We start from the raw sequence: 27,719 nt of genomic DNA, 5'->3' as shown, positions 1-27,719 counted from the left end.
CGCCTTCGGTCTTTCACAACATGTAACAAGCGATTTTCGGCATCTCGGATGCTACGGCAGTTCAGGGCGCGTGCCTCTTAAGCGAATTTTCTCTCGCCGGTGCTATTGCCTCGCGCACCACTACAACAGACCGATATTACGGCGGTGCAGTCAGATAAACTAAACACCGAGGAGGCAAATTCCCCCCAAAAGGAGGCGCTCCAGTAAATGAGGTCGACCGATTTTGATGAAGTCGGGGTCTAGCCGCGGTTGATTGCCTATAAGTAAATTTTGTTTCACAATCACGTTTAAAACTTGCGTCCTTTCTATCTTGTCATGTTGAAACGCCTAGTTGCAATTAGAGATGTGTAGTCAGTCGTTACTAATAGCCATATAAGGTTGTAGAATTTCGAAAATGCGATTACCTTTGGCGCTGTAGCTGACAAAATTTGGCTTTTTTAATTAGTTCGGCGCACTGGAGCGGTTGCTTTGCCTGCATGCTTGTGAAAGTGCATATATCATCGCACGATGCAGCCAAATTTTATCAAGCCGCAGCGGCTAGGCTGATCACGTTTATAAATTCTAAAAACTTCTATGGCTAATACTAATGACCGGGTACAATTCTCTGCAACCAGTTGCTTATCTCTGATCGTTAAAAAGTTGTTATCAGAAATCTGTTAAGCAACTTACTACTTAAGATAATTCACTGGCTTGCTGGTGTCCGGCATCAATCGTAATACTATGCCGCAAAAGCCATACCCCATAACCCAAAAGCCATACCACAAAATGCTCATTCTTGAAAATTTTTGAAAGTCTTTTCTGAAACACCTGGCATATATTGTGACTTTCTCCTGTCCTGTAGCTGCTCCTGTGACACATCCGTGCGAAATGTTCAAGGCAGCAGCTTTGGGCGTGGTCTGCGCCGTTTTTTATTATACTACTGGTATGAAGTGACCCTAAGCACGCATCTGCTGCCACCTGTTACGGCTCGGCTTGGCACGCTCCGAGCCTGCTGCTCTTGAAAGTGACGTCCTAGGATAGGGCTCGCTGAAGTTTGCCCCAGATGAAGAGCGACAGCTCTCGCTGTAAACGTATGCAAGTAACATACGTAGGGCTATTCTGAAGTCACTTAGAACATTGCAAATCAATCCTGGGACTAAACTGGAGGTTCCATCCCTTCCCGAAGCAATTTTAATGGACCCAGAACGCTGACCAACATGCTTTCTAGGGTTGTCGATGTGGAGCATAAAACATGGGACAGATTTCTCCCAGGTGAAAAACGTTGCGCAAAGAAACGAGGACACAGAAAGACAGCACAACAGAACACAGCACAGAACAGACAACACAACAAGCGCCGTGTGTTGTCTGTCTTTCTGTGTCCTCGTTTCTTTGCGCTACGTTTTTCACCTTGAAGTTATGAACCAACAAGCCCAAGCATATACCCTTCTGAGATTTCTCCCATACGCAACATTCTTGTACAATATGGCCCTGAAGGAGAGGACGCGGGTCACTCCCTCACAGCTTGTCTTCGATGATCGACTTATAACTCCTCTGGATGCCGCATTGTCCCTCGGCCCATGGTGTCATTTTCCCGACCTCGACGCCACCACTTTTGCTCAGTGCGCAGAAGAAGCGCGGCCACTGACCAGACCACGAATAAACCGTCAACAGAACATCGTTGCAGGCTGCTACAACGTGGGATAGTGATTCTTTGCACACGAGCCAGACCAAAATGTGCGCCTTTGGACACCAGTTCGTGGCCGCTGATGGTGTAAAAAGTGACTGCACCAATATTTTGGTCCTTACTCTGTTTTCCGCTGCTTTAGCGACGTAACTTACGAAGTTTCCGTAGCAACCCAAGCCCGCTCATCACACAGTCCACGGCGTATAGACATTGTGCACGTCGTTCGGTTGAAGCCTTACGACGACCAACCGACAGAGTGTACTTGGGGCTGGAGCCTATTACTATGTTGTGATACTGTTGCTACTCCACTTCGACCCTCGAGGCGGAATCGAGGCGATGGTACAGGGGAGGGATCAACGACACATGTTTTAGAAGTCAATAAGCAGAAGTGGTTTGACCCAGAGTTCTGACCCAGAGTGCCTGCTGTGGAATATTCCTGACAAAGTGGTGTTTACACGTTGAATGTAGTAAGGATGATGAGTGGTAGCAGATCTTCCATTGAGATTTTGCAAGTACGTTTTGCAATTTGTGTTTTTCAGATTCTTAAATTAGCACTCCATATGGCATGCTAATGATGCATGCTCCATTATCCAAGGTAGAAAAACTTGTGGATCCTGGTATCCTGCATTGCTGGCATTGGGGATCTTGCCACCTTCCGCGAGGGATTTTGAGCGTAAACCCTGCACCTCGGCGTTCGAAGGCGCCTTACATTTGGCCTCATCCAACTTAGTGGGACGCTTAGTGGATGAAATACTCCATTTGGCGCCTCTCTAGATGCCTGCCCTGGTAGGTCGTTTATATGCTGGAGCCCTTCAGCGGAGCTTTAGAACGTAGTTGTTCCTACAAGCGTTTGATACAAGGACTTATGCTCGACGAGCTTCGCACACAATACTTCGGTACCAACCACCCGCTTGCGCCACGTGCCGGCCTCCTCAACCCATAACTGGAATCCCCTATCACCTTTGAGGAGATCAATGCTGCTGTGCTGTCGGCCATGAGGTCTAGCGCCCCGGGAGCGGAAAATATTCCAAATGCCTTCATACCTAACCTTTCCTGCGAAAACATTAGAGCAATGACGAAATACCTAAATGAGCAACTATGGATTCCTGGCAACCCCTCTCCAGAGTGCAAACACGCGGAGGTCACCCTCGTTGCCAAGGCCAACAAACATCCCTCTCTTAGGACATTCCGCCTCATTTCCGATATGTAATGCCTCGGCAATGTCCATGAACGTGCAGTCCAGACCTATCTTCAGAACCAGACCCAGACTCAGACCCAGACCCAGGTCCAGACCCAGACCCAGTGTTATCTTTTTCCAAATCTCCGGCATGCTCCATCAGCATGTTCCATCAGCTCCCCATGTCATGCGGAAAAGTGTACATATGCCAGAGTGGTCGTTGCTTGAATGTTCGCCTGATGGAGCATGGCGGAGATTTGAAAAAGGTAACACTTCAAACAATATGGTTCTTCATTGTCGTGACTGCAGCAAGCGCAAGAAGAAACGATCTCTTTTTTTAAAAACGTGTGTTCTTTTTCGTCACCTAGATCATGTAACGCGGGAGAGAGTGGAAGCCTATCATATCGCGGAAACTGGGCGCACATGTGTTAGTGACCCTTCAGTTGGCTTGTCTGGTGGAGAGACACGTTTTTGAAAGAGCGACTGAAAACCGCGTGTTAATGTTTTCCTGCTCATTGGTCGGCATGTGGCGTGCGATAACTGTGGGTTTGTTTTGGTTATGGTAGTATATATAGAAGCCTCTGAATAAAATTCTTGTAGCTGCGAGTAAGCGCTGTGTCCTCTCTGTGTCGTTGTTTGTGAGAGCCTGGATTTATCATAATGAACCCGGCAATGTTACTGGCAATATATTGCTTACACGCTCGTTTTAGTGAAGTTTTTGGCGGTAGCAGGTTTTATGTTGAGGTTTTGAGAACAACTGTTTTACAATTTGTGTTTCTTGAATTTTCCAATTACCCAGTCCACCTGGCGTTGTTATGTTGCATGCTCTATTTTCGCAGGATTATTATATTGTGGATGCAGACGTCTTTTACTGTGGCTTCTGCATGGCAAACCTATACTAGAGGATCTTGTCGCCTTTCAAGAGGGACTTTGAGCATGCACCCTGCAACTGCGCGTTCAAAGGCGCCTTACATTTAGCCTCAGCCCCAGTGCTGATGCCGCGAACGCCTAGTGGAAGCGACACTCACTCCACTTGGCTCCTCTTTCCGCACGCGTGCCCTGATAGGTCATTTGCGCTGCGCGCCCTTCGGGCGAGCTTTTGCATGGTGTTGTTCCTCCGTGCTACTGATGCAAGGTTCACTCGCACATGGCAACTCCGGAACGACGATCTACATGTCAGCGCTCCCCGGGAACTAGTAATGAAGTTTCTTGACTCTATGGTTGCGCCCTTACATTGCTTAGGGAGCAAAGGAAGCAACTACGGAGCTGCCGCAGTGTATTGTTGTGACGCCGCCAGTCATAGCATAGCTGGAAACACGAGGGTTCATGCTCTCCAAGGGCAGCTTTTGATCGCATAAAGAAGCATGGGACTTATCAAAGCACAACGTGCGCGTGTGCGTCTGTGTTAGTTATAGCTTTGTGGTAAATGCGCAGTTTCGCACTGGTGAAACGCCAGAACCATGCTGTGCAGGAAGAAAACTCAGGCGTCGGGCACAACGGTTTCCATCCCCCTCCTTGCGCTCCGGCCTGGAGGAGAAGCTGGTTCAAACACGGCTGCTGCAGCGGGTTTTTTTTTTAGAGGCTAGTCGCTTAAAGACACCTGTCAGTGCGGGGTAAATAATCCCTGGAGGTTTGAATTTATTCAAAGTCGTCCTCTACGGCGCCTTTCTTTCTTCCTTTTTTCACTCCCTCCTTTCTCATTTCGCTCATGGCGCGAGTAAGTTGTCCAGCGAGAGTACGCAGGTTGAAATCAAACCGTGGCTTCTGCGTTTCGATGGAGGCGAAACGCAAAGGCACCCGTGTGCTGTGCGATGCAACGGCACGTTACAGATCTCCATGTGGTAGAAATTATTCCGGAGTCCTCTAATACGGTGCCTCTTTCTGTTTTCCGTCTTTCGCTCCTACTTTCCTCCCTTTCTTCACGGCACGGTTGGGATGTCCACTGAGTTGTCAGACAGTTACTGCGCTAATTCTTTTTTTTCAAAAGCCACTTAATTTTCTTCTGTACAGCGTGCACTGAGTCTTGGTGCGCCTATCATCAAATAGTAATGTGGGACGATTGATATGAACAGCCCTACTACAACGCGCTAACTGGGAAATTTCCGCTTCAAAGCTGGCGCTCTAAAAAAGCAGTTCAGCCTTGTGACACAGCAATATAAGCGATTGCTCTCTCTTTGTCTAAAAGTGTCTTTTACGCCGTGGAGAGCGTTTTCGCAAGCTTGAATCAAACGTGTTGTCGTTATAAATGTTATGTATTGCCGTTAAAAAGGGCACGCATTTGATAAAAAATCGCTATTACAAATCTAGAGATCGACCTATACGCGCAGATGACTTATTTGCGTGGTGTAAGCTGGGTTGCTCTGGCTTGGACTCGGATAGCACATGTTTCTTGCCTGGGGCTCGCTGCCATGCAATTTGTGTGGTTTCTATGCAACGGAAAATTTCTTATGCAAACCGGCACCGTTAACATAAATTCAAATTTCGCACCGTTTACCCGGCTCACTCGAGTTGATTGTGGCTTTTTCCGGACGAACAGTATATAGCTCTAGAATGACCTCCCGGTGACCTCTAAGGTGCGTTGCGCTCGGATTCGAACCTAAGGGGCAGTCGGCAATTAGGCAGAAGGCGGAAAGGTGCGTCGTGTAACCACCTTTGATCCTTGCTGGCCTAGAGATTGCATCTTCACGCCTGTCTTGATTTTAGCTACGCGCACGCCACGATACCATGTGGGATGAAACAACGCGATGAACAATGCGCTTTATATACCTTCTGTCTTTGAATATCTAGGGTGGCGGGACCGTCAAATTGTATTTGAAGTCAGCTTTTTTACGGCAGTGGCAGGCAAGGAAACCGAGCGGACGCAAACATGTTTGGACCACATTATGGACTTGGTAGTGGATAGGTGCGAAGAGAGTCGGTTAAAGAGAAAGGTGCAGTATTTGACTTACTCTTGGTAGACACTTCAGTCGTGTCAATACAGAAAAAACAGATTTAAAAAAGCAGAGCTATGATAAATGTCACATTTCTTAGTGGGTGGAAGGGACGAAGGTGGGAGTGCAAGAAGGAACTGTTGTTGTAGTGGTGGCCTCTGAAGTATCTTCGGCTTCCTGGTGTTGCTACCATTGCAGAGCGCAGGGGCGTATTTTGCATTTTACTCCCATTTAAACTTGGCTGCTGCGGCTTTCGTTTCATCACGTGATTTTATGGTCAGTAAGCGAAATATACAGAAAACACCAGGCAGGTTTTCATCCGGAATCTTCTTGCTTAGCAGCTGGATGCCGTACTAGCCGCTGCCACGACGGTAGCGTGCTTGGATTACACATGTACACAGATTACGCAAAACGAACCGCGAACACTGGCGCAGTTTTTGCTCGGTGTTTGGAAAGCACCTTTGTAATGTCGAGTGCATGGATTTAGCGACACACTTCAGTTGTCATATGCCTAGTAAGAGGGGTGATAAATTGTGCAGATTGCAGGATTTTGTGTTCTGCTAGTGTGAATTTGGATATTCGGTATGGAGCAGAGTGGGACTCGGCTGTCACCCCTATTGTTTAAAAAAAATATACGGCAAGGACCATAACGAATTTAGTTTTGTCAGGAAGGGGTGCGAGTTGGGGGGTCAACATATATTTGTAGTTCCGACTTGCACGAGGCATTATACAGTAAAATAGACCTGCATTCAAACTTCTCTTTTGCCGCCGAAAGTCTGCATCACCAAAGACAAAGTTCCATTCGCATTTTTTTTCAGTCTCCAGACGCATAATGAGGAGCTTCTTCAGGAAGACGCCGTTTGAGTTCAACGATGCGGAGTCAGCTGGCACGGTACCTTACATGGCCCCTGAGGTGCTCAGGCGCCGTCCTTATGGTAATTTAATAGCAGAAAATCTTTTCACAATATCGAAGGCAACACACACACAGTGATATCCTGGTCCTCACCTTGAAAAACGCTCAAAGGTTAATCAAACATTATGATTTGTGTTTTATTGAAGGCCTTTTAAAAGCATAGCGAGGGTGAAAATGTTATTGAAGCCCTTGTAACAGTTGACTAAAATCTATATTCTGAGAGAATAAAACAAACTTAAAAAACAGCGCGAAGTAAAATTTTAAGCATGCTTCTCGTGCAATATACAGGGAAGTCTGCTAAGAGAAGAAAGGAGAAAGTGGAATTCACTCCAGAGTTTTTCAAACCAATCGGAAAGGAACTTTTTTTTTAATTTAGGAGAGGCAAGTATATCAGGCAGTCCTGCACAGGGTGCAATCAAACAGTAGATAGGTAACCCAAGAAATAGTGGCTGTGCTTGGGGGGATGGAGGTCAGGGCTAGGGTTGATTGACGCTGGGAGACAGTTATGAACCCAGATGACAAAACAGCTTGTTGCCAATATTTAAACAGTGAGCGTCGGACACGCTGCTGTAGAACGCAGCCACGGCCGGGCGTGGCAAGTGCTTTAAGGTGTGTAGCTTCGTACATGAAGAGATTGTGGTATTTTAGGGCGGCTTTCTTAAGGTGGAGAAAAGAGGGAGCAATAAAACATGAGGAAAGATGATGGGATACCACAGCGAAAGGTGTCAATATTTTGGTGATAGCACCGGGTTGACACAGGATAACAAAAACATAGTTCAAAAGAAATAAACTCTTTTCTACAGTGTAACCCAGCTTGTACCCTTAAGAGAAGAATGTTATTAAAACACCCTTGCAACATACCCGGTTTCCGTGAAAAGGTTGTTGCCATTGGCCAACACCCATTCTGCACCCAGCTTAAAGTTTTGGGTGCAAATATGGTGGATTTCTTAAAATATACCCAAAGGTCTCCAGGGGTGTAAGGGTGTTATTTTGTCCAACATTATGCACCATGATGTTTTCAGCATAAGCAGAGTGAGCAGCGTTGACTTGTTCGCAAAGTACATAACACAATGATGACGACACGCATTACTGCCACTAATCACCTTCGTCACCGCTATAGAACATCGTCTAAGCATTGATAGCCGGAAAATAGTGAAGGATTGGGCGAATTCGTGGTTAAGGAGAAGTGTATATGTATGTGTATATATATATATATATATATATATATATATATATATATATATATATATATATATATATATATATATATATATATATATATATTAAGAAAGCCAACCGTCACCGAAACCAAGGGGCATAGAGGAATGTTTGTAATCTTTTTTATTATTTGTAGTGCCAATCAATCGGTTTAAATGAAATTACTTATAAAGCAGCAGAAAAAACAACAATGCCGCCGGTGGGATTCGAACCCACGACCTCCGAATATCGCGTCCGGTGCTCTGACCAACTGAGCTACGGCGACAGCTGTCCAATCTGCTGCTTTCGTGGGTATTAATTTTTTACTGCGTGTAAGCGAACCTTGAGAGTGTTCACCAGCGCCGCCCTCGACCATAGCGGTGGACGTAGCACGTTCTGTAATACCGCGTGTGTGACGTAGAACGTCATCTAACGGCGAGGGCGGAAACTGTGCGAGAGCCCTCTTATGCTACCTATGGCAACAAGACTGCCAGAACCGAGACCCCCGTTAAGCTATTAGCAGACAAGGTAAAGGAAATGAGGGGCTCGTTTTGACAAACATATTAAGAAAGCCAACCGTCACCGAAACCAAAGGGCATAGGGGAATGTTTGTAATCTTTTTTTATTATTTGTAGTGCCAATCAATCGGTTTAAATGAAATTACTTATAAAGCAGCAGAAAAAACAACCATGAAGCCGGTGGGATCCGAACCCACGACCTCCGAATATCGCCTCCGGTGCTCTTACCAACTGAGCTACGGCGACGGCTGTCCAATCTGCTGCTTTCGTGGGTATTTATGTTTTTACTGCGTGTAAGCGAACCTTGAGAGTGTTCACCAGCGCCACCCTCGACCATAGCGGTGGACGTAGCACGTCCTGTAATACCTGTAATAATAAGAGGGCTCTCGTAAAGTTTCCGCCCTCGCCGTTAGATGACGTTCTTCGTCACACACGCGGTATATATATATATATATATATATATATATATATATATATATATATATATATATATATATATATATATATATATATATATATATATATATATATATATATATATATATATATATATCATGGTTCCGGGTATGGCCTCCAGTTAGTTAGGTTGTCCTATCTGATCTCCGCAAGAGGATAAAGAAAAGTTTGAGTGGCCTTGCTTCCGAGCTGGCAGCTTTGTGCATGTGTGTATGGTCATTATTTTAGCTGCGGAATGGGGCATGCGGACAGGGTGTTGACGACAGCCGTGATGAGAAAAGGACGAGTGGGTGGAGGGCTTTCCTCATAGAGCTAGCACTGTAATACAAGCAGAAAAGGCAAGTTTGCACAATTTCATGTTACGAATAAAAAGCAATAGTCTCAAGTGTGACACAGCATCCACGCATGCCTCGAATGTGTATGAGCGAACATGTACGGACTAAGTGAGCAAATGCCAAGAGGGCATTGTGCTGCACAGCCAACGACGTCGCGGCACCACGGGGAACGCAGGTTGCGATCGTAATTGGCAGACGCGAAAACGCCCAGTACCCGCCAAGAGGAGCTTGGGGTGAGAGGATTGGTAATTTCGCCGAGCAAACAGTGCTCGTTCTCACCGCCACAACACGGCGCTGGAATTGATGGCCCGTGTGAATGCCGCTGTTGAGAAGAATTAACTTACAACTTGATAATAATTAAAGGGAGTACACGAACCACATTTGCTTCCCTCTGTAATCGAAACAGAGACAAGGCATATTTAACCTCCCGCTGAAGCTTATTGGTTACAGCGCTCGGCTGCTAATACGGAGTTCCCGGGCTCGAACTCGGCTGCTATAGTCACGTTTCGATGCAGACGTAACGCGAAATTCGGCTGTGCTTGGTACAATGTCACTGCATGCTAAGGGCCACAAGGGGGTCTATTTATTCCAGAGGCCTCCACTGCGGTGTCGCTCATTATCCGAGTCGCTTCGAGATGTTAAACCTCGCATATCATATATCGTACGACATTACCACAATATTTTGTGAATCCTTGGATGCACACAGCCACCGAGCCTATATTTGGCTTTGAGAAAAATTAAATGGTACCTGAAGGTGTATTTGTTAAGGGTGCAAAGCTAAGAAGCCCATCTAAGATTTCCTTAAAGGGGCTCTGAAACACCTTCCGAGGAGAACACATCAACTCGCTCAATCACTACATTGCGCTGTCGTGAAAACCTGGGCCAAATAATGCACTTTTACATGGAGCCGAGAACCCACAATCACGCGCGAAAGTTGGTCTCTACGGCAAATTTTTCATGCCTGCGCCCTTCTCCTTTGCTCGATCCTGCGTATACGTGTTGATAGCTGGCTATTGGTTAAATTCATTCAGACGTCAGGCAGCTACCATGACCGCGGCCAATAAGCCGTGTAGCTCCGGCGGGTCAAGAAGCTCCGCTCCTGGAGGTGGGGCCGGTGAAGGAGCGCCGACCTTCCAGCGTGCAAAAAGTGACGAGCGAATAGGGAAAGGGGCGAAGACGGCAAAGTTCAAATTTTGCATAAAGATAACTCAGCTTCTACAAATCGCATTAAAAAATTCTTGCTGGACAACAATAATGAAGAGGCTCGCTTTAACATCCCAAATGCACATCTACTATATTAGAGCCCCTTTACTAAAAGTCTGTAGCTGTTTGTGGTCATGCCTGCTCAGGAACTAAAGACGCATTGGTTACGGGCACAACTTTTTAGCACTCGCTTCAAACGTGACACATGAAGTACAAAAATAACGGTGCGATCTATGTTTGGGAGTGAGCAACTGCGTATCCTACCCATAGCGATTCAAGCCATTGCAGTTTCCTCGGAAAAAATACGTCGGTCAAGGCACCTGTATGCTCAAGAGCTCTATTTTCGGGGGAGCATAAGGCGATTTTGAGTTAGAATGCAGTAACTTGTTTAAACACATCAGAAGAACTGCACACAGTGTTACGCCTTCAAGCAGGGGAGTGCATATTGTGGAATTGACCTACTGGTGCTGCTCGTCTACACAGGCTCCAATGACCTGGTAAGTACATGACATGTTTAAAAGAATCCTGCCTGAAATGACTATGATGGTCATATTCAAATGCAATAGACCTGTACTGGTCTTGTGAGTATCTAAGTTTAAAAGCTTTGCATGCAGTCTATACTTTACCAACAATATTTAAGACTGCTGCTCACCACCAATTTCGGCGACAGCTCACCACGCTGTCTTAGCCTCCCCAATACCGATGATGTGAATAGGCAGCCAGGGCGAGCCTTCTCACCGGGCGTGCGCAATAACGGACGTGGGCGGGATAGGATGCGGCGGGGTGGCGTTGCGATCCGATTTCTTTTTCTACTGGTGGCGTGTCAGCGTATATGAGTTGAAGGGGTAGAAGAGGAGCATCAGTTTTAATTGCCGATATTGTCAGTGTTACGAAACTATATTCGGTTGCTACTGAAAAATGAATCTGCAGATGCTCCTCAATGTAGGCCGTCCAGAAAATGGCTGGGCTGATTTTCATGACACTCCGCGGTCAATGTGATTAGGCCATCGTTAGCCCCCTTTCTCCTGCCACCCCTGCGATTTGACGCCAGCGGGTTAATGAGGATTACCCTGGACCTCGTAACAATCACTCGACGCTATTGTCTGGAGGGCCTCCTTTGAGGGGCATTGCCACTTTGTTCTAAAGTTGTGTCCCACTTAGCTTAAGCATTTTTGTGGTGTGGTGGCCAGTGATGGAGTACCGACCACTCGTGCCATTCTCTAAACCTCATTAAAGAACTATTTATGTCACTTTAACTGCTGAATTCGTAAAATAAATGCACAAATTTAATGCATCCTTTTTCGCACCATTCTACACACCATGATCAGAAAGGCTGCAAGTTTATCAGGCGCCGTGAAACACATAAAAAACTGGCGTTAGGACCAGAGAAAAACAATGCAGGGTAGCAGGCAAAACTGGCATTAACGTTATTAGTGAAACGTTACGTTAGGCCAACTGATATGGGTTCATGATGTTAAAACAGCGCAAAAAAAACGACGGACAAGAAGAAAACGCTCTCCTGTGTCTGCCTCTCTTCTTGTGCGTCCTTTGAGAAGAGAGCTCTACTTCCCGGGGTACAACTGCTGATTTCGATGCGGACAAGAACGACCTTCAATGCCTCACAATGTCAAAGTGAACTTAAATGCGCGGTGATATGGCCCATATTATTGCAGCATGACCACGTGATCATATGGTTATGACCATTGGGTGCCTAGCCATGTCATTTGACCTTGAGATTTGATTTGAGGCAATGGAGGCCATTCTTAACAGAGCTTTCGCTCGTATAACCAGGTTAAAGGAACGTTGAGCCCCAGCCATATTTTGCGCTGTTTTAGCACATTTTGCGCTGTTTTGCCCTATTCAGTGTCAGTGATAGGAATGCACCAGATATGTGCACAAACTATTTTTTCACACGTTTTCTAGCAGCGTAAGTTAGCACGTGGGTTCAATTTCGCCTTCCATTTTATGCAGCGCAATTTCGTTAGTCGAAACGGTTGCCAATTCCGATCATAATTTTCTCGCACGTACGTGCCCACGTGCAGACGCCGCAAACTTTGTATAGAGCGCTGGAACGCGCACAGGGGAGGAGAATGGAATCTTTGACGAGCTGCGTGGATTCAAAGCACCTTGCAGTAGATGAACATCTGTGGATAGCGTTTAACTTCTCACGTCTTTAAAAGCTGTGTCAGGTCCGTCAGGTTGCGGCGAGTGTAACAAGTGCACAACCTAGCGCGCCGTTCGAGCGCTGTAGAAACGTTTGTGACGCCACACGAATGCGCACAAAACGCGTGTAAGCGCGCAACGATTGAGTATTGAAAGCTGCTTCAAAGAAAGGTCCCTTACAGTTGTTCAGCTGCCTGCCAGCGCGAGTTGCTTATTAACTCAGGCACTTGTGATGCCTCAGTACATTAGCCCCAGGTAGCCTTTCTTAGAACGTGACCACATTCTAAGAAAGAGTACGTTGCACAGTGCCAAGTGTCTTCTTTCCACGCGACGAAATGCACTGAGCTAAATCACACCCGCCCACTCTACGCTGGCGTAGATTCATGCTGGAGCAGAAGCCAACGCGCCGTCAAAGGGCCAGAACGGCTACAAAGGGCCGACCGGACAATTGCGCTGTTTTTTGCGGTATTACGGTAGTATCCCATCAGGCGGAATACTTTATAGCGGAACACATATAGGGGACAGGGCAGCATATCTGCTTCCGGTGCAGACTCGAAAGACAGATTTATTGCGGTTTATTAATGCGAAAGTAATAATAGGCCATGTCGACAGTGATCCTGTAACCAAATAATGCCGGGAGCGATTGTGAAGAAGTAGGAAGAGATATCGTAAAACAGTAGATACAATCGAAAGAGGATGACTCAAGCAGCACAAGTAATTGGCCCAGCATTGGAACTGTATTGCCAAAGCTGTCCCTACAAAGGACCAGGATGGGACCAACCTGCTGCAATATTGGGCCGATGACCTGTGCTGCTTGGGGATGTGAGGATGCGGCGCAAAAAATTGGTAATGATCGGATGAATAGTTCATTATTAGAGCCAAAAATGCGCAAAAGTGGGCGTGGACAGGGCAAAAATTTCACCAAATTTAAAACTCCGGAAGTGTAGTACCACGTGGCCAGAAATGTGTGTTTGGAACGAAGCGTGGTGGGAATTGGACGAATTGCAATAATTCTCAGGCAAATAAGGGCAAGTGAGGCAAAGAGGAGCAAGTAGAGGCGACGAGTGCTGAACACTCGTCGCCTCTGCGGCACTGCGGCAACCCGCATTGGGTAATGCTTTCGCATTACTCCCATGCGTGTAGCGGCAGTGACCTCTAAAGTTTTTATCCCTTCAGAGGAATATTAATGGCTTTGTGTCTAAGTGACAATGCACCACTTTTGGCCGGAGCTTCTGTAAATATGAAATAAAAAACAGCAACTTTTTTTTTTTGGGGGGGGGGGAGGAAGCGGAGTTAATCTATGGGATATTTTACTAATAAAATAGGTTAACGCTCAGGTTGTAGGCCGACAGGTGTCCTTTCCTATGATTGCTACGTAATAGCACGAATTCGGACCATTCATTCGCTCGATAAGCTTCAGTATACGAATTAAATTTTCCCACCTTACTAAGACTTGTTTTTGACTGTGGCATAAGAAGGAACATTATTAGGTTTTATTGAGTTCAATTCTCGTGCAGGGCTCCCATTGAAAGCAGTAAAGACGTTAACTTCTCTTAGCGTATATTCCGCCTCATAAGGTTGATTTATCTAGGAGTTTATACTTTTCTATTGAACTATAGCGATGGAAAACATTTTTAGATGGGCTGACAATGCGCTACAATTTCATTCTGGACAACCGGGAGAATCCGAAGGCACCTCCTTTTGGCTGAAAACAGCACAAGCATACGCGATTAATTTTTCAATGAGTTGTCGAGTATGCACCAGAATATCATGAAAAAATGTGTTCAACGTCCTCTGCAGCTTGTAGACACGATTAGCGTCAAACGCGCAGATAGTGATTGACCGCTCAACTTTTTAAGCTTTGTTATGTCGCCGTTCGCGTTAATTGGCGTTCTAATTCAAGCTGTCGTTCACGTGCAATTCATCCTCAGCGATATTTGGTTCAGCTGTAGACTTAAAGCGCTTAATTTCTTTCCGGTCCACGAAACTCGGCCCTTATAGTTATTGTCATCTTGCTTCAGATTTCGCTCACAAACCTTTCGACGGTTGATCTGCATCCGTGCTGCGGCGCAGAAAGTTTGCGTTCGTTTTCCACGCGATGTAAATCTTGCAGCCCGATGCAAATTATCTGCATTATTTTTGGACTGCAAAATGCAGTAAAGCAGCTCAATAAAACCAGAAAATATCATCGCGGAATATTGAGATGCGCTGCGTGCCTTTGGCGGCCCAGAATGTTGGGCGTCCATGCGCTTTTTCCTCCATCTCTGCGGAGCGCGCCACGGGGAACGAAGTCTAACCATTAGTCCCCCCCCCCCCCGTTTGGTTTCATTGCCTATTTAAAGAGCTTGAGTTTCAGCAGTCAGTCACGCAACGTGGTGACTGTCCATAGCAGCATACTTGAGAATCTTTACAAACTCCCGCAAGGCGGCCTGGGTCGTCGGTCCTGAGCTTCCTTTCGCAATGTCGTGCCCGCAGCAAAGCTTGTTCGTCCACGGGGCTACGTATGCTCATGGCGTAGATGCTGTCAATCAACAGGTTTATGAGTAAAGCGCCGGGGCGAGGCCGTCAAGGATAGCACTCGCACACGCCCGCCCTTCTCCTACGCCACATGTGCCTCTTGGCGATCCACAAGAGCTGACACGACGCTCTCGAAGAGCGATGAATTGACAGCTGTCGCTGTAAAAACATGCCGCGAAGCAAACTACGTGTTACTCTACCCAACACGCAAAGTGAAATTCGTCATGTTCTTGTTCAACACTCAAATGGAGGACTCCGGAAAAATTTAGGCCACTTGAGGTTCTTTATCGCACTTTACAGAACCGCATGTAGCCTAAATTAATCCGGATATCTCCACTATGGCGTCTCTCATGCTTGATTCGATCGCCTCGGGATGTTAATGTTGTAACTGCAATGTTCTTCTTATCACTTATCAGATGATGTCGACGGCTACACGTGCCAATCAGGTTGCCTATCTTGTTTTCTTACTTTCTTTTTCTTTCCCTCCTTTCTTAAGCTGTCTTATATATTTGGACGTGCACTGCAAATAAACGCCCATTCTTTCAGCTTGTCAGCTTGTGTCTGCCTCGACTGCGTCAAGCGCAGTGTCCGAGCTACGATGTAACAGTGGCGACGAGAAACGAAAATCAAAACCCCTGGCAAAACCTTGAAGCACCGGACGGCAGCTACGCTACGGAGCGACGACACGAAGATGGCACACCAGCAACTGCCCGACTTCGACGACGAAAGAGACAACTGGAAGGCCTATGTTATCAAGGCAGAGGCATACTTTGAGGCAACGGGCGTGACAGATTCGGCAAAGAAACGGGCGCTTTTGGTAGCAGCTTGAAGCACGCGCACCGTTCAGATATTAGCAGGACAAGTAGCGTCGAAGAAGCCGAATTCTTTGGAGTACGAAGACGTCGTGAAGGTCCTGAACGAGTTCTTTGCTACTAAGCGCCCTGAAATTAGCGAAAGTTTCCGCTTCTTCAACCGCTCCCAGCTTGACGGTGAGTCCGTTCAAGAATTCATCACGAAAATTCGTCTAACTGCGGACAACTGCAATTTTGTACCTTGCTCGTCCGAATGATACGGTATAGAATTGTGTGCGGCATAAGATCGAGTGCCCTCCAGAAACAACTCCTGACAAAGGAAGATCTGTCCGCAGAGGACGCTGAAACGATGGCACTGGCGGCTCAAGCTACAGATAAGGATACCAAAAAAATGGCCGCAGACACATCGGCGGTGTTCAAAATGAAGGTGCAGTCAATCTCAACGGAAGAGGTACTGGCCGAATGTGGTCGTTGTGGCAGCACAAAGCAAAACAGTAATGCCTGCCGTTGGAGTAATGCTCGTTGTTATCACTGCGGTCGACGTGGTCACCTAGCAGTAAAATGCCGGAACGAAGAAAGCGCAAGATCACGAACTCGAGAAGGAACCCGGGGATTTCGCGGCAGAGTACTGGCTGTTAAGGAATGGGAGACAGATGAAGACACAGATGATAGCATGCACATTTGGACGTTAAAATCGACACGGGAGGTAAATGTGAAGCCCCCAATACGACGCACCTTCACATGGGGAGGTGTGGACGTTTCGATGCTCATCGATACGGGTTCCCCGGTATGCGTAGTGTCCCGAAAGCTATTTGAGCAGCACAAAAAAACTTGGCCTTCGCTACGGCCTTCACGCATGAAGTTATCATGCTACCTTGGAAAATTGCCAGTTCTTGGAGAGCTCCTCTTGCCGGTGTAGTCAGACAGTACAACTGTAGAATGCACACTGGTGGTGCTAGATTGCCCCGGTCCAAGCTTATGTGGTCGAGACCTGATTTCCCTCCTGAGCTACGCAGGCTCCCCGGTCCTTAGCCTCTCAGCCAAGCCGCAGACCGCACAGTCGTCTACCACCACGCAGGTCACTGCTGATGTGCTCGCTGAGTTTCCAGATGTTTTCAGCTCGGATTTGAGCCTCATCAAAGGACCCGCGGCACACCTACAGCTGAAGGAGGGAGCCACACCGAAGTTCTGTAAGGCGCGATCTATTCCCTTCGCTCTACGCGATAAGGTATCTGAAGAGCTTGATAGGCTTGTGGCATTAGGCGTCTTGTCACCAGTGCCGCATTCCGAATGGGCTACGCCCATTGTACCTGTCCTGAAGAAGGACGGCACCATTAGGATTTGTGGAGACTTCAAGGTCACTTTAAATTCGGCATGTGAGCTAGAGCAGTACCCATTGCCAGTAATCAATGACATGTTCGCGTCCTTAAGCGGCAGAAAACATTTCAGCACACAGGACTTACGAGACGCCTATAACCAAGTCTCTCTCGATGAGGAATCGCGCCAGTTGTGCGTTATTAATACGCGTAAAGGTCTGTTCTGCTAAAACAGTTTACCTTTCGACATTGCTTCTGCGCCAGCCATTTTTCAGCGCAGAATGGAAGCAGTTCTACAAGGCTTATCAGGCCCGCAATCTTATCTGGACGATGTCTTGGTGTCCGAAAGAGCAGGAAGTGACGACGTGCTAAAAGCCGTTCTACAGCGTTTCCGCGACAGTGGTCTTAAACTGCGCCTCGACAAATGCAAATTTCGGCAAGAGTCCTTTACATATCTCGGCCATCGAATCGATCAGCTAGGGTTGCACCCAATAGAAAAGAATGTCGAAGCTATCACAGAAGCCCCTAGCCCGAAAAATGTAGCCGAGCTTCGTTCTTTTCTCGGCATGATCACTTTTTACTCAAAATTTTTACCGAACATCTCGTCCCTGCTCGCTCCATTGTATCAGCTGCTGGAAAAGAACACACATTGGCTCTGGAAAGAAGAGCAACAAATGGCGTTCGATAAAGCAAAACGGTGTTTGCAGCAAGCAGGGCTGTTGGTTCATTTCGACCCTTCACAAACGCTGAAACTAGAGTGCGACGCATCGCAAAAAGGAATCGGCGCAGTGCTTTTTCACACGAAAGGGAACGTCAACAAGCCGATTGAATTTCGTTCAAGGACATTATCGAAAGCAGAAAAAAATTCTTCGCAACTCGAACGTGAAGCATTGGCCCTCGTATTTGGAGAAATGAAGTTTCGTGATTACCTTCTAGTCTGAGAATTCATCCTGGTCACAGATCACCAGCCGCTCCTGGGCCTGCTGAGACCGGACCGGTCCACGCCGCCTCTGGCTGCTGCTCGCATACAGCGCTGGGCACTGTATTTGCGAGGATTTCGCTACAAGTTACAGTATTCACCAGGCAAACAGCTCCTGAACTCATACGCACTTCGTAGGTTGCCACAAGAAACTTCGGAGCCAACCACGGAAGGGGTGCCACCTGACTACGTTCTGGCACTCGCAGGTGTCCAGGAGGGGGTGGTCTCGGTAGAACTGCAGGCGCTGACGGCAGGTGACACAGTATTTTCAATTTCAAAAGTCGTGCAGTACACAAGGGACGGGTGGCCTCCAAGCGCTAAAGCATTAGAACGAAACTTACTCCCTTTTACGACCGCAGACTGGAACTGTCATTGGCCCACCGTTTGCTGTATTGAGGCCGTACAGTTGTCATTCCAGTTAACGCGCAACATAGAATGTTGGACATGTTGCACGAGACACATCAAGGATCATCGGCGATGAAATAAATTGCTCGGTCACCTTTCTGGTGGCCCGGAATGGACCATGACATAGAACAACTGTCAGCGGGGTACACAAGCTGCATCCAAAATCGACCAATGCCAGTATCTGCTCCGCCAGTTAACTGGCCGACCTGCCAAGAAAGCTGGTCAAGAGTTCATATAGATTTCGCGGGGCGAATCAAAGGACACATGATCCTTGTTCTCGTAGATGCTCACAGCAAATGGATTGAGGCCGTACAAATGAAACAGGCGACCACGTCTTCGACTATTACTTGCCTGCGCAGCTTCTTTAGCAGGTTTGACATTCCTCGCACCATTGTTTCAGATAATAGGGCGCAGTTCACTAGCCAAGAATTTACTGATTTTGCGTACAACAATAACATAACCCACCTGCGCACGGCTGCGTTTGATCCACGGTCGAATGGCCTAGCGGAGAGAGCTGTTCAAACTGTTAAAGATGGTCTGAAGAAGATGAAACAGGGCAGATTAGAAGACTGCCTTTGCCGACTACTTTTCAACTACCGGAGCACACCCCTTGCCTCGGGCAAATCTCCTTCGGAACTTCTTCTGGGCCACCAAATCCGGTCCCGCCTCGACACATCTTTTCCTCCTTTGGTTGCAGGAAGATCGGGAACATCGGATGAGTGGACCCTTGCACCAGACACAAATGTTTACGTCCGTAACTGTGGTAAGGGTGATTAATGGAAGACGGGCACGATAAATTCAGCAGACGGAGCCCGGATGGTGACAGTGCAAACGACTGAGGGCCTAGTTGGGCGACACGTGGATGAAGTTCACGCAAGGAACGACCCAACGGCTGCACAAGGCCACAGGGAAAGTGCAAGCTCGTCGATCTCGAGAACTCCGCAAGAAACTCCCGGAGCAGGTCCAAAGGCAAAAGCCGAAACGCGTGAAACGCCACCACCACAGTGTCAGTCATCACCCCAACCCCTGGACGCACAAGAGAGAAACGGTGAACCTACACTGGCCACGGAACTCCAACGCTCAACACGAGAGCGCAGACCTGTGCAGCGTCTTCAGTATTATTGATGGAGATGTGTTATAACTGCAATGTTCTTCTTATCAGTTATCAGATGATGTTGACGGCTACACGTGCCAATCTGGTTGCCTATCTTGTTTTCTTACTTTGTTTCCCTTCCCCTCCTTTCTTAAGCTGTCTTATATATTTGGGCGTGCACTGCAAATAAACGCCCATTCTTCCAGCTTGTCAGCTTGTGTCTGCCTCTACTGCGTCAAGCGCAGTGTCAGAGCTAAGATGTAACAGTTAAAACCTTAATATACACAGTAGTTTGTTTTCCAGTATTCGACTCTGGGGCCGCGCCCAGCAGACCGCTTTATTCTGCATATACTGAAATGTACCCCTTGAAAGTCGCGGCCGTTTCGACAGGTTCATGGCCCCTGCCACATAAGCTACACTACGACATGTACAGCAGTAATGAACATCATTGTAATTTATAAATACAAAGATCTCTGTACAATTTAATTATATGAAAGGGACACTCATGCACACGAAGATTTAGTGGCCATTGTGGTTGCTGTACCGGCTGTGCCTGCTTAGCCCATTCCACAGAAAATGGCTACATCGTGGCCACATCCGTATACAAACTCATTTTGACGTTGTCGAGCATTTTTCTTTACGTTACCGCTTCAGTAGTAGTTGCACGTGCGACTGGTGCAGCAGATTATTTCAATATTTGTGCTACCAGCACCAGTGCGGTCCTTGCTCAACCAACAGCGTCGAGAAATGGAGCCTGTAACATGCCTGTTGGTAACTGGTAACAGCGGCCCTCGAAGGACGCTTCAAGTCATCGAGCCAAACCTGCGCTGCTTGAAGTCTGCTGCCAGTGCGTGCGGCCTGCTGTTTGCAGAGATGCATTTGGAGAGCTGACGACTCCAAGTAAGTTTTAATGGATAAATGCATTTTTCCTCTTTCACACTGTGACAAATTTCACGCGGGTTCCGGTCTGTCCGTCGGTTCACCGCAGCAGCACGAATTTGGTTGCCCCGATGTGCATGGACCCTCATTTTCTCCCGTCCGTCGAGCATTGATATAACATCTCGCTTCAGCATTTGCATTCGATAATAGCACCACAGCTGTTTTAAACAAACGACGCAATGATTTGCATATTTACATTCAATGTGCGGCATAACAGTTTTGATACGAAAACAAGTGCCACAAAGTCATCCGCTTTGTCAGGCATGTTCAGTGCCGCTATGGCATAAACTCGCATGGTGTCTGCGAGGTGGGAACAGGTATAGACGCAACGTGAAGTTAGCGCGCGCACTGCTACGCCGGTGGTGTTGAAAGACCGCTCCGCTACCGTGTGCGTGATGCGCACACGGTAGCGGAGCTGCTAGACACTGTAGAAGCTGGTAGAAAATCGCGTCCGTGCTAAAACAAGCTCATTTTCGCATTTTTCTTTCTATCAAGTTGCTGCCCTTACTAGTGTACCACCCGTTTGCGAGGACTACAGTTCGCTGCTATTCGTATCAGCTGTGTTCGGTGTGAGGAAAATGCACGGCAGAAGAAAGTATAACAACTCGCGGTGCGCTGGAGAACAGGCGAGGGCTCAGGCATCAGCTCCTTACCGAAGTTTTATCGCAACGAGTACTGACCGCAATGAAATCGCATTAATGGTAATGAAAACAGGTCCTACAGGGTTGCAGCAGACCACCATCGTTAGATTAAAATGAGGGTTTGGGTTTTGAAAATGAGCATTTTATTATGCTTTCAATATGAAAGCGTGCACCATGTCTGACTGGATAATATGGCGTGACATTACACGCATATCTGAGTTCCGCAAGCCCTTCCCTTCACTAACAAGCAACAGTACTTGGAAAGTTATCCTAGATCTACTTCGGGTGAAGTCAATATGATGTGGTTGCTTATGCCACAGAGTACGTGTTGTTGATCTGACGTCCTACTTCTATCGTGTGAGGAGTTTTGCTGTGGCTTTGGAACTCAGATTTTGCAAATACACAAGGCAGTGGCATGCAACCAACACTAACCGAAATTAACCTGGCTGTTCAAATGGTACCCGGAAATCCGTGTACGACAGAGGGCTTTGCAAGAATAATAAGTGATACCAGTACTAACCGCGTGACTGTTGAGGTATGCACTAAGGTCATTCTCTATTGATATCCGATTTTTAGGGCAAGTTTGGATTGCTATGTATTTTATGTTTGGCCAAGATACATACGTTGAAGTAACATATTTCCAAAAAAATTGGTCGTTGTAGCTATTTGTGCAAGTTTTCAAGAAAAACTTCGATGAGTATGTAGACAATTTAGATGATGACCGGATTTCTGACCTGGCCTTGGTGCGTGTTATGTGGCCAGGATATCCTGTGCAAATTCCAAGTGACCAGGTTTGTTGTTGCACTATGTAACTTTATTTTTTCTCAGCAGGTTGGCATTGTTTCATAGTGATCTGAAAGTCAGCACTCTTACCCCTAGTGAGAGCCACAACTGAGTACTGCATGACGGAGAGTGCTGAGGCGTGCACCATAGTACAGGTGCATTTGTGCATGCCGGCTCAAAACCAAAACGACGTGTGTTGGTTGGTTGGGATCCTGTTTGTTTTCTGCATTTGTTTTCGTTAGCCTAGATAGAACAAGAAGTCAATGGTGTTTCCTGGTTTTGCTTTCTTCCCACAAGCCCCCCTCCCCCTCCTCCCCCAAATGAAGTTCATTTGGAGCACACGGCATTCTTAAGCATGTTGAAAAATCGTGACATGATGACATTTTTCTTGTTGTGAAATGATTTTAATTTCCAGGAGAGCTTCGCAGACATTGCAGTCTCTCAGGAAAATGTCTTTCCAGAAATCTTTACTACAGCCTCAAGGTATGAAAGGTCAAATATACGTGTACAACATTCTTTGTTTTCCCACTTTCCTGCCATGCAAATATTTTTGGGTTTTCCTGAACATGCTCTCATAGAATCAATCCCATTTAGTCATCTCTTTGTAGTATTCGGCAACAGCAGCATGCAAGCAGGATTATTTCCCATTGTTTATTACAACAAAAGGAATATCTATTATATTCCATATATACGGAATTTAGGCAAACTCAGTCTTCTGTGCCTTTTAAACTAAAATACAAGGCAAGTTATTTACACAAAAAGGAAGCTACATTTTTCAACCGCCTCACTGGTTTTCTTTCCATGGTGCTAACGTCTCTGATTGTTTTAAGTAAAAACTTATTTCAGGTGAACAAGACCTTTTTAATGTCCTTGTAAAGAGCGCAAATCTGCCGAGAGTTTTTTTGCTAATATTTGAACATAAATTGTATGTCCCCGCATTTCACTGCTTTCCAAAAAGAGTAAAGCATACTCCGATTATTTTTTTTGCAGCGGGGGACGATTATGGCAGAAATGTTTGTCTGCCTAACTGTGCTTCTACATGATGCCGTAATGAGCACCAGCGCTCTCAGCTCATATAGCACCTCCGGAATCGTGCTCACCCTCTTTCAAGAGATGTCGAAGCATACCTTGTAAGTGTGTTTTCAGTACTAGAGGTTGTTGGGTGGTTGCTACTGCACTGTCGTAAGAAAGAGAGATTAATGGGACCTTGAAATTATTTAGATGGGCATATTCTTGTCAAACTCGTCTGTTGGCTTTGCCTTCGTGGGTGTTTGATTCAAACTCTAAATATCTGCGTGGACGGACGCTTTAGTTTAGAAATATGTTTTAAAAATCGCTGCTTGCAGTAACTTGCAACCGAATATTGTGGTACTGTTCGCGCATCTTTTACCCCGATGGCGTCAGTGGGCAGAAGAGCCAGCCTTCAAGCTTGCCTCGTTTGCCCACAGACGTCATTGTTCGCTAGCTATTGCGATCAGCGATTTTAAGAAAATATTTCTAAATTTTAGGGCCCACGAAGCGCTTTTAAACTTGACTCGAATGCCCACAGCGACCACTTCTACAAATCACTTGCACCAGAATGTTCCCCTCTTAATAATTAATCATTTCAGGGTCCCTTTAACCAGAGACTGAGACCTAGCAGGTTCAAAAAATTTCAGTGTATACCCACGTGAATGACACTACTGAATCAATGAGCATTGCAAAATGTTACTTTGGTAAATTGGTGTATATATGCCTTCATATGTAATCCTTGATAACCTTCCCCATTTTTTGCGTAGTGCAGTGTGTAGGCTCCTCATTTGTTTACATTGAACATGTAAAGTCATCATAGTGGCTAAGGTGTTGTGGCTGCCATGGATAAGCAGTCATGATAGTTATAGGTCATTCCATGCCAAACGTTCCAGACTTCGTGCTGGACCCTCTCAAAACTCTTACACAAAATTTGTAGCTTTTTCTCCAACTGTCGAAAGCAATTTCTTTTGATATCTTTTAGAACAAATGTTCTGTCGTGTGGCAGCCCTTTGAATTTTGCGAACTAGCGCAAAATATGGTCTCTGTAAACAAATTAAGATATTGCTCATTTTTGTTCTTTTGTACCATGCATCGAGAAATTGCCAGAACAGCTGCCGACAAACGTTTACGGAACGCCTAAATCAAGAAAAACATCAATTTCCTCGCTGACTACATGCGCAGCCTGGAACTGTAGGGTGCATTGTGCAGGCCGCGCTGGAAACTATAAAGGACACACTTCACTTCATGGCTGCATAGTTAGGTAGCCCAGTAATTGGCCTTTGTTGCAATTTTCGTGTTCCAAAAACTTTTGTGAGAACCTGTACAAGGTTTTTCGCTTTTTATTTGTGTTTTTAACCCAACATGCTTCGTTTTTGAACTTTTCTTAGAAACTTTAAGCAGCGCCCTAAGCAAAATAAAACTTGCCTCTACTTAATATGTGCTACTTGGTAAAAAGGTTTATGCACTGTAAGTGAGCAGAATAACATTGAGCAAAAATGCCAAAGTTGCAAATAGATGCTTTGTATTGCATATGGCCAAACATTTATACTGAGGTGGACTTCGAAAATATGAAAAATATGACCCAACTTATAGGTCGCCTAATATTAATTTTCATGAACAATTTTTATTACGGCGAGTTTTGTTTCTGCCCAGAAAAACTTTTTATGAAGATGCGCACCGCACACCGATCACGGTTGCCCTGTACTGTCACTTTTACTGCACAGCAAAGCCTCAGTGCTGCTCAAACTGCTATCTTTCCATACATCCACTCGTTAAGGTGTTTTTGTACAGTCTGAGCATACCCGGCATCATCGCTTGTTTCATGTTGTGTTTACAAGAGCACTCATATGCGAAGATGGAATCAAGTGACTCGAGGGGGCATCCAGAATCCCAAATATGATCGCTTCAGGTGGCGAGCATCTCACCATCGCTACTCTCTGCCCTCTGTTTTTTTCCGCTAACCCCCTTACTGGAGTCAAACCACTTCGCTGGGCTTCCGAGCTCTGTAATGTATTTTTCCACACAAGAGAACAGGTTCACCCTAATCCAATGTCTAGTGCAAGTTCGCGCATGCATGCCGGTTCTGAAATTTTCCTTTCTAGCCAAGACTTCCCCCTTCCTATGACAGTAGCTTTGTTCAGCTCGTTGTAGCACCCTTGGAATTCCCTGCAAAGTTTTCGGAGAATAGCGCCATTGTCTTACTTAAACTTTGGCCCGTTTGGAAAATGTAACTCTCACGAATCGCAACAGAAACTATTACACCACGTTCGTTGCGCAGCTCAGATACTGGTGCTCGTGATTGGTGGTACAAGCAGACCTGCTCTGACCGTCCACCACAAGGCTGCACAGTTGAGATAATTTGCAGGGGTATGAATGAAAGACTAATGCCTTGCCGGCCTGCCACCTTGTTCAGGTTGTGGCCAGCTTGTGCACATAAGGCTCAACTTCTAGCAAACCTTCGTTCAAAGGGGTCATCGGCACCTGGCAACAAGCCTTGTTCCTCAGCTTCCACATCATCGATTCAGTGATTGTCTGAAGAAGGGGTAGTCAAAAGCCCGAGGTCTGTAACTCAACCACTTGGCCCTGAAAACTTTACGCTTTCTCATGCTGGCAGGACGTGAGCCACCATTACCATTTACGATTCTCCAGTAAAAATGTTAGCAAGGGGTTTCATTTTCTTTAAAATATAACCTGCCTTTACACAAATTCAGTGATCAGTTCTATTGCCACTGGCAGCACGTTTAGACGATATTGAGGGTGGTGAGCCTGACACAGCTTCGAACTGAGATGCAAGAAGGCCAATCAGAAGAGTTAATTTATGGCAACGAAATGCTTGTTGCACAGTGGAATAGGTCAGTAAACTGCACCTCTATCTACACTCAGTTGTAGTCTTAAACTCCCCACAGCTTGAGCTATTGGCCGAAAGACATGGGAACAAAGACAATTTTCATCTACCACTACGACAACTATAGCAGAGCTTCCAGAAGTTTAACGCAACTAAGCTGGCTCACAAGTTCTTTCGTGATACCAACAAATAAAGCTTCCAGAGAGAGAAGGATCCATGCTGTTCCAGTTCGTATATGTTTAACACCAAATAGAAGGATCGATCCTTCACTTTCAAGTAATTGTCAACATTTACCAATTAATGTGGGGAAGTACTTACTAACACATCACTGATGAGCGTGCTTCTGAGCTTAGTGGTATTCATACCTTGTGTAGCGGGCCTTTCATCTCAGGCTACACATTTTTAAATAGGGTTTTTTGATAGTAAGAAGACCCCTTTGTTCCGCATAGCATTGTAAGCGGTCTAATCGGTACGTCATAATACAGCTAGCATGTGCTATCTAGCTAGCTGGTTAACTATTATTGAATAGTCAACGTTTTAATTATTACCTTTAGGCACATAATTATTGAGAAACGTGTAGCTCACCGTAAGTGATAACCATATCAGTATTTAGAATTTCAAAATCGCGGTAACGCTCGGCGCTGCTGCCCAACAAACTTTAGGATGGTCGAATGAATGGATAAGGCTGAAGCCTTTAAATCGGGTGGAGATTCAAGCCACCTAGCCATAACTTGTAAAATTTTACTCTTGTCTTGGTTTTAGCCACCAATCAGATAACCTTCTCCTGATTACTTCTACCCGCTTAAAATCTACTTTTCCTTCCCTGTCATTAAACCCCAATGCTTTGAATAAATCAGCCCCGCTGTTTTCCACTGCAGGGTGAAGCCCTTTAGAGAAAAGTAGCAAGTCTTTATCCGTTTCCATGTCCTCTCCACAAGCATCGCACAACGGGTATATGTCGTGGTAATGGCTCTATATGCCTTAGTCCGAAAAACTCCCGTCCTAGCCTCAAGCAACAAAGAGCTTCCCCTACAATTATCATGGATATTTTCTTTGGCAATTGAATGCTTAAAGATCCTGCATGTTCTCAGGGCCAATTTCGTCAGCATCTCTGTTTTCTACAGATCTATCTCTGTTTCTTTATCCTTTTCCTTAAGCGATAATTGTTCCAGATATTCCAGATATTCGCTCGTCAAATTCCTAGTTCGCATTCTCTATTTTTTTCAACATTTCTTATGTATAGATATTTGAAAACATTCCTAGCCCAACGCTTTTCCCTCATTTTTCTTAATCGCTCCTCAAAGGCTATCTTACTGCAAGCTATTCTGCTCTCAAGCGACGCCCATCCCATATCACCCTGTACCCCCTGATTTGGTGTATTGCCTTGTGCTCCCAAAGCTAGCCTCCCTACGTCACGTTGTTTGATTTCTAACCTTGCTTGAACATCTGGCCTCATGCACAGGACCACTTTACGGAAAGTCACACTAGGAACCATCACCACTCTTCAGATCCCTGTTACCGTTTCACAACTATTGTAATTCCACAGTGCCACATTTTTCATCACACCTGCATTCCCACTAGCTTTTTTCATTACATATGTTTCTTGCTCTGTCATACTCAGCACCGTTATTTATGCAGACCCCAAGATACTCGTATTCATCCACTGCTTCTAGCGTGAACTCCTGTATTCTATGCTCGCCGCCCTCATCATTAAATCTCATGACTGCAGATTCTTCTTTACTAAACCTGAAACCTAATCTATCTACCTCTGTACCACAAATGTCTATCAGCTTCTGCAAATCTTCCTTGTTGTCAGCCATCAG

The 27,719-nt window shown here is 46.0% G+C and overlaps 1 protein-coding gene and 1 non-coding gene across 2 annotated transcripts in view; one reads left to right on the top strand and one right to left on the bottom strand.

Moving 5' to 3' along the window:
• LOC144129234 (microtubule-associated serine/threonine-protein kinase 2-like) overlaps positions 1 to 27,719 on the top strand; it is a 427,846-nt gene that overhangs the window by 238,903 nt on the left and 161,224 nt on the right. Inside the window, exon 6 of the mRNA XM_077663240.1 lies at positions 6,589 to 6,705. Coding sequence (XP_077519366.1) covers positions 6,589 to 6,705 — 117 coding nt within the window. The remainder of the gene's footprint in view (positions 1 to 6,588; positions 6,706 to 27,719) is intronic.
• On the bottom strand, positions 8,093 to 8,166 carry TRNAS-CGA (transfer RNA serine (anticodon CGA)). The gene has a single exon. It is a non-coding gene; the product is annotated as a tRNA-Ser (tRNA).

This window comes from Amblyomma americanum, chromosome 1, assembly GCF_052857255.1.
Source record: "Amblyomma americanum isolate KBUSLIRL-KWMA chromosome 1, ASM5285725v1, whole genome shotgun sequence".
NCBI lineage: Eukaryota > Metazoa > Arthropoda > Arachnida > Ixodida > Ixodidae > Amblyomma > Amblyomma americanum.
Note: the sequence above shows the minus strand (reverse complement) of the source record. Positions and strands in the feature narration are given on the sequence as shown.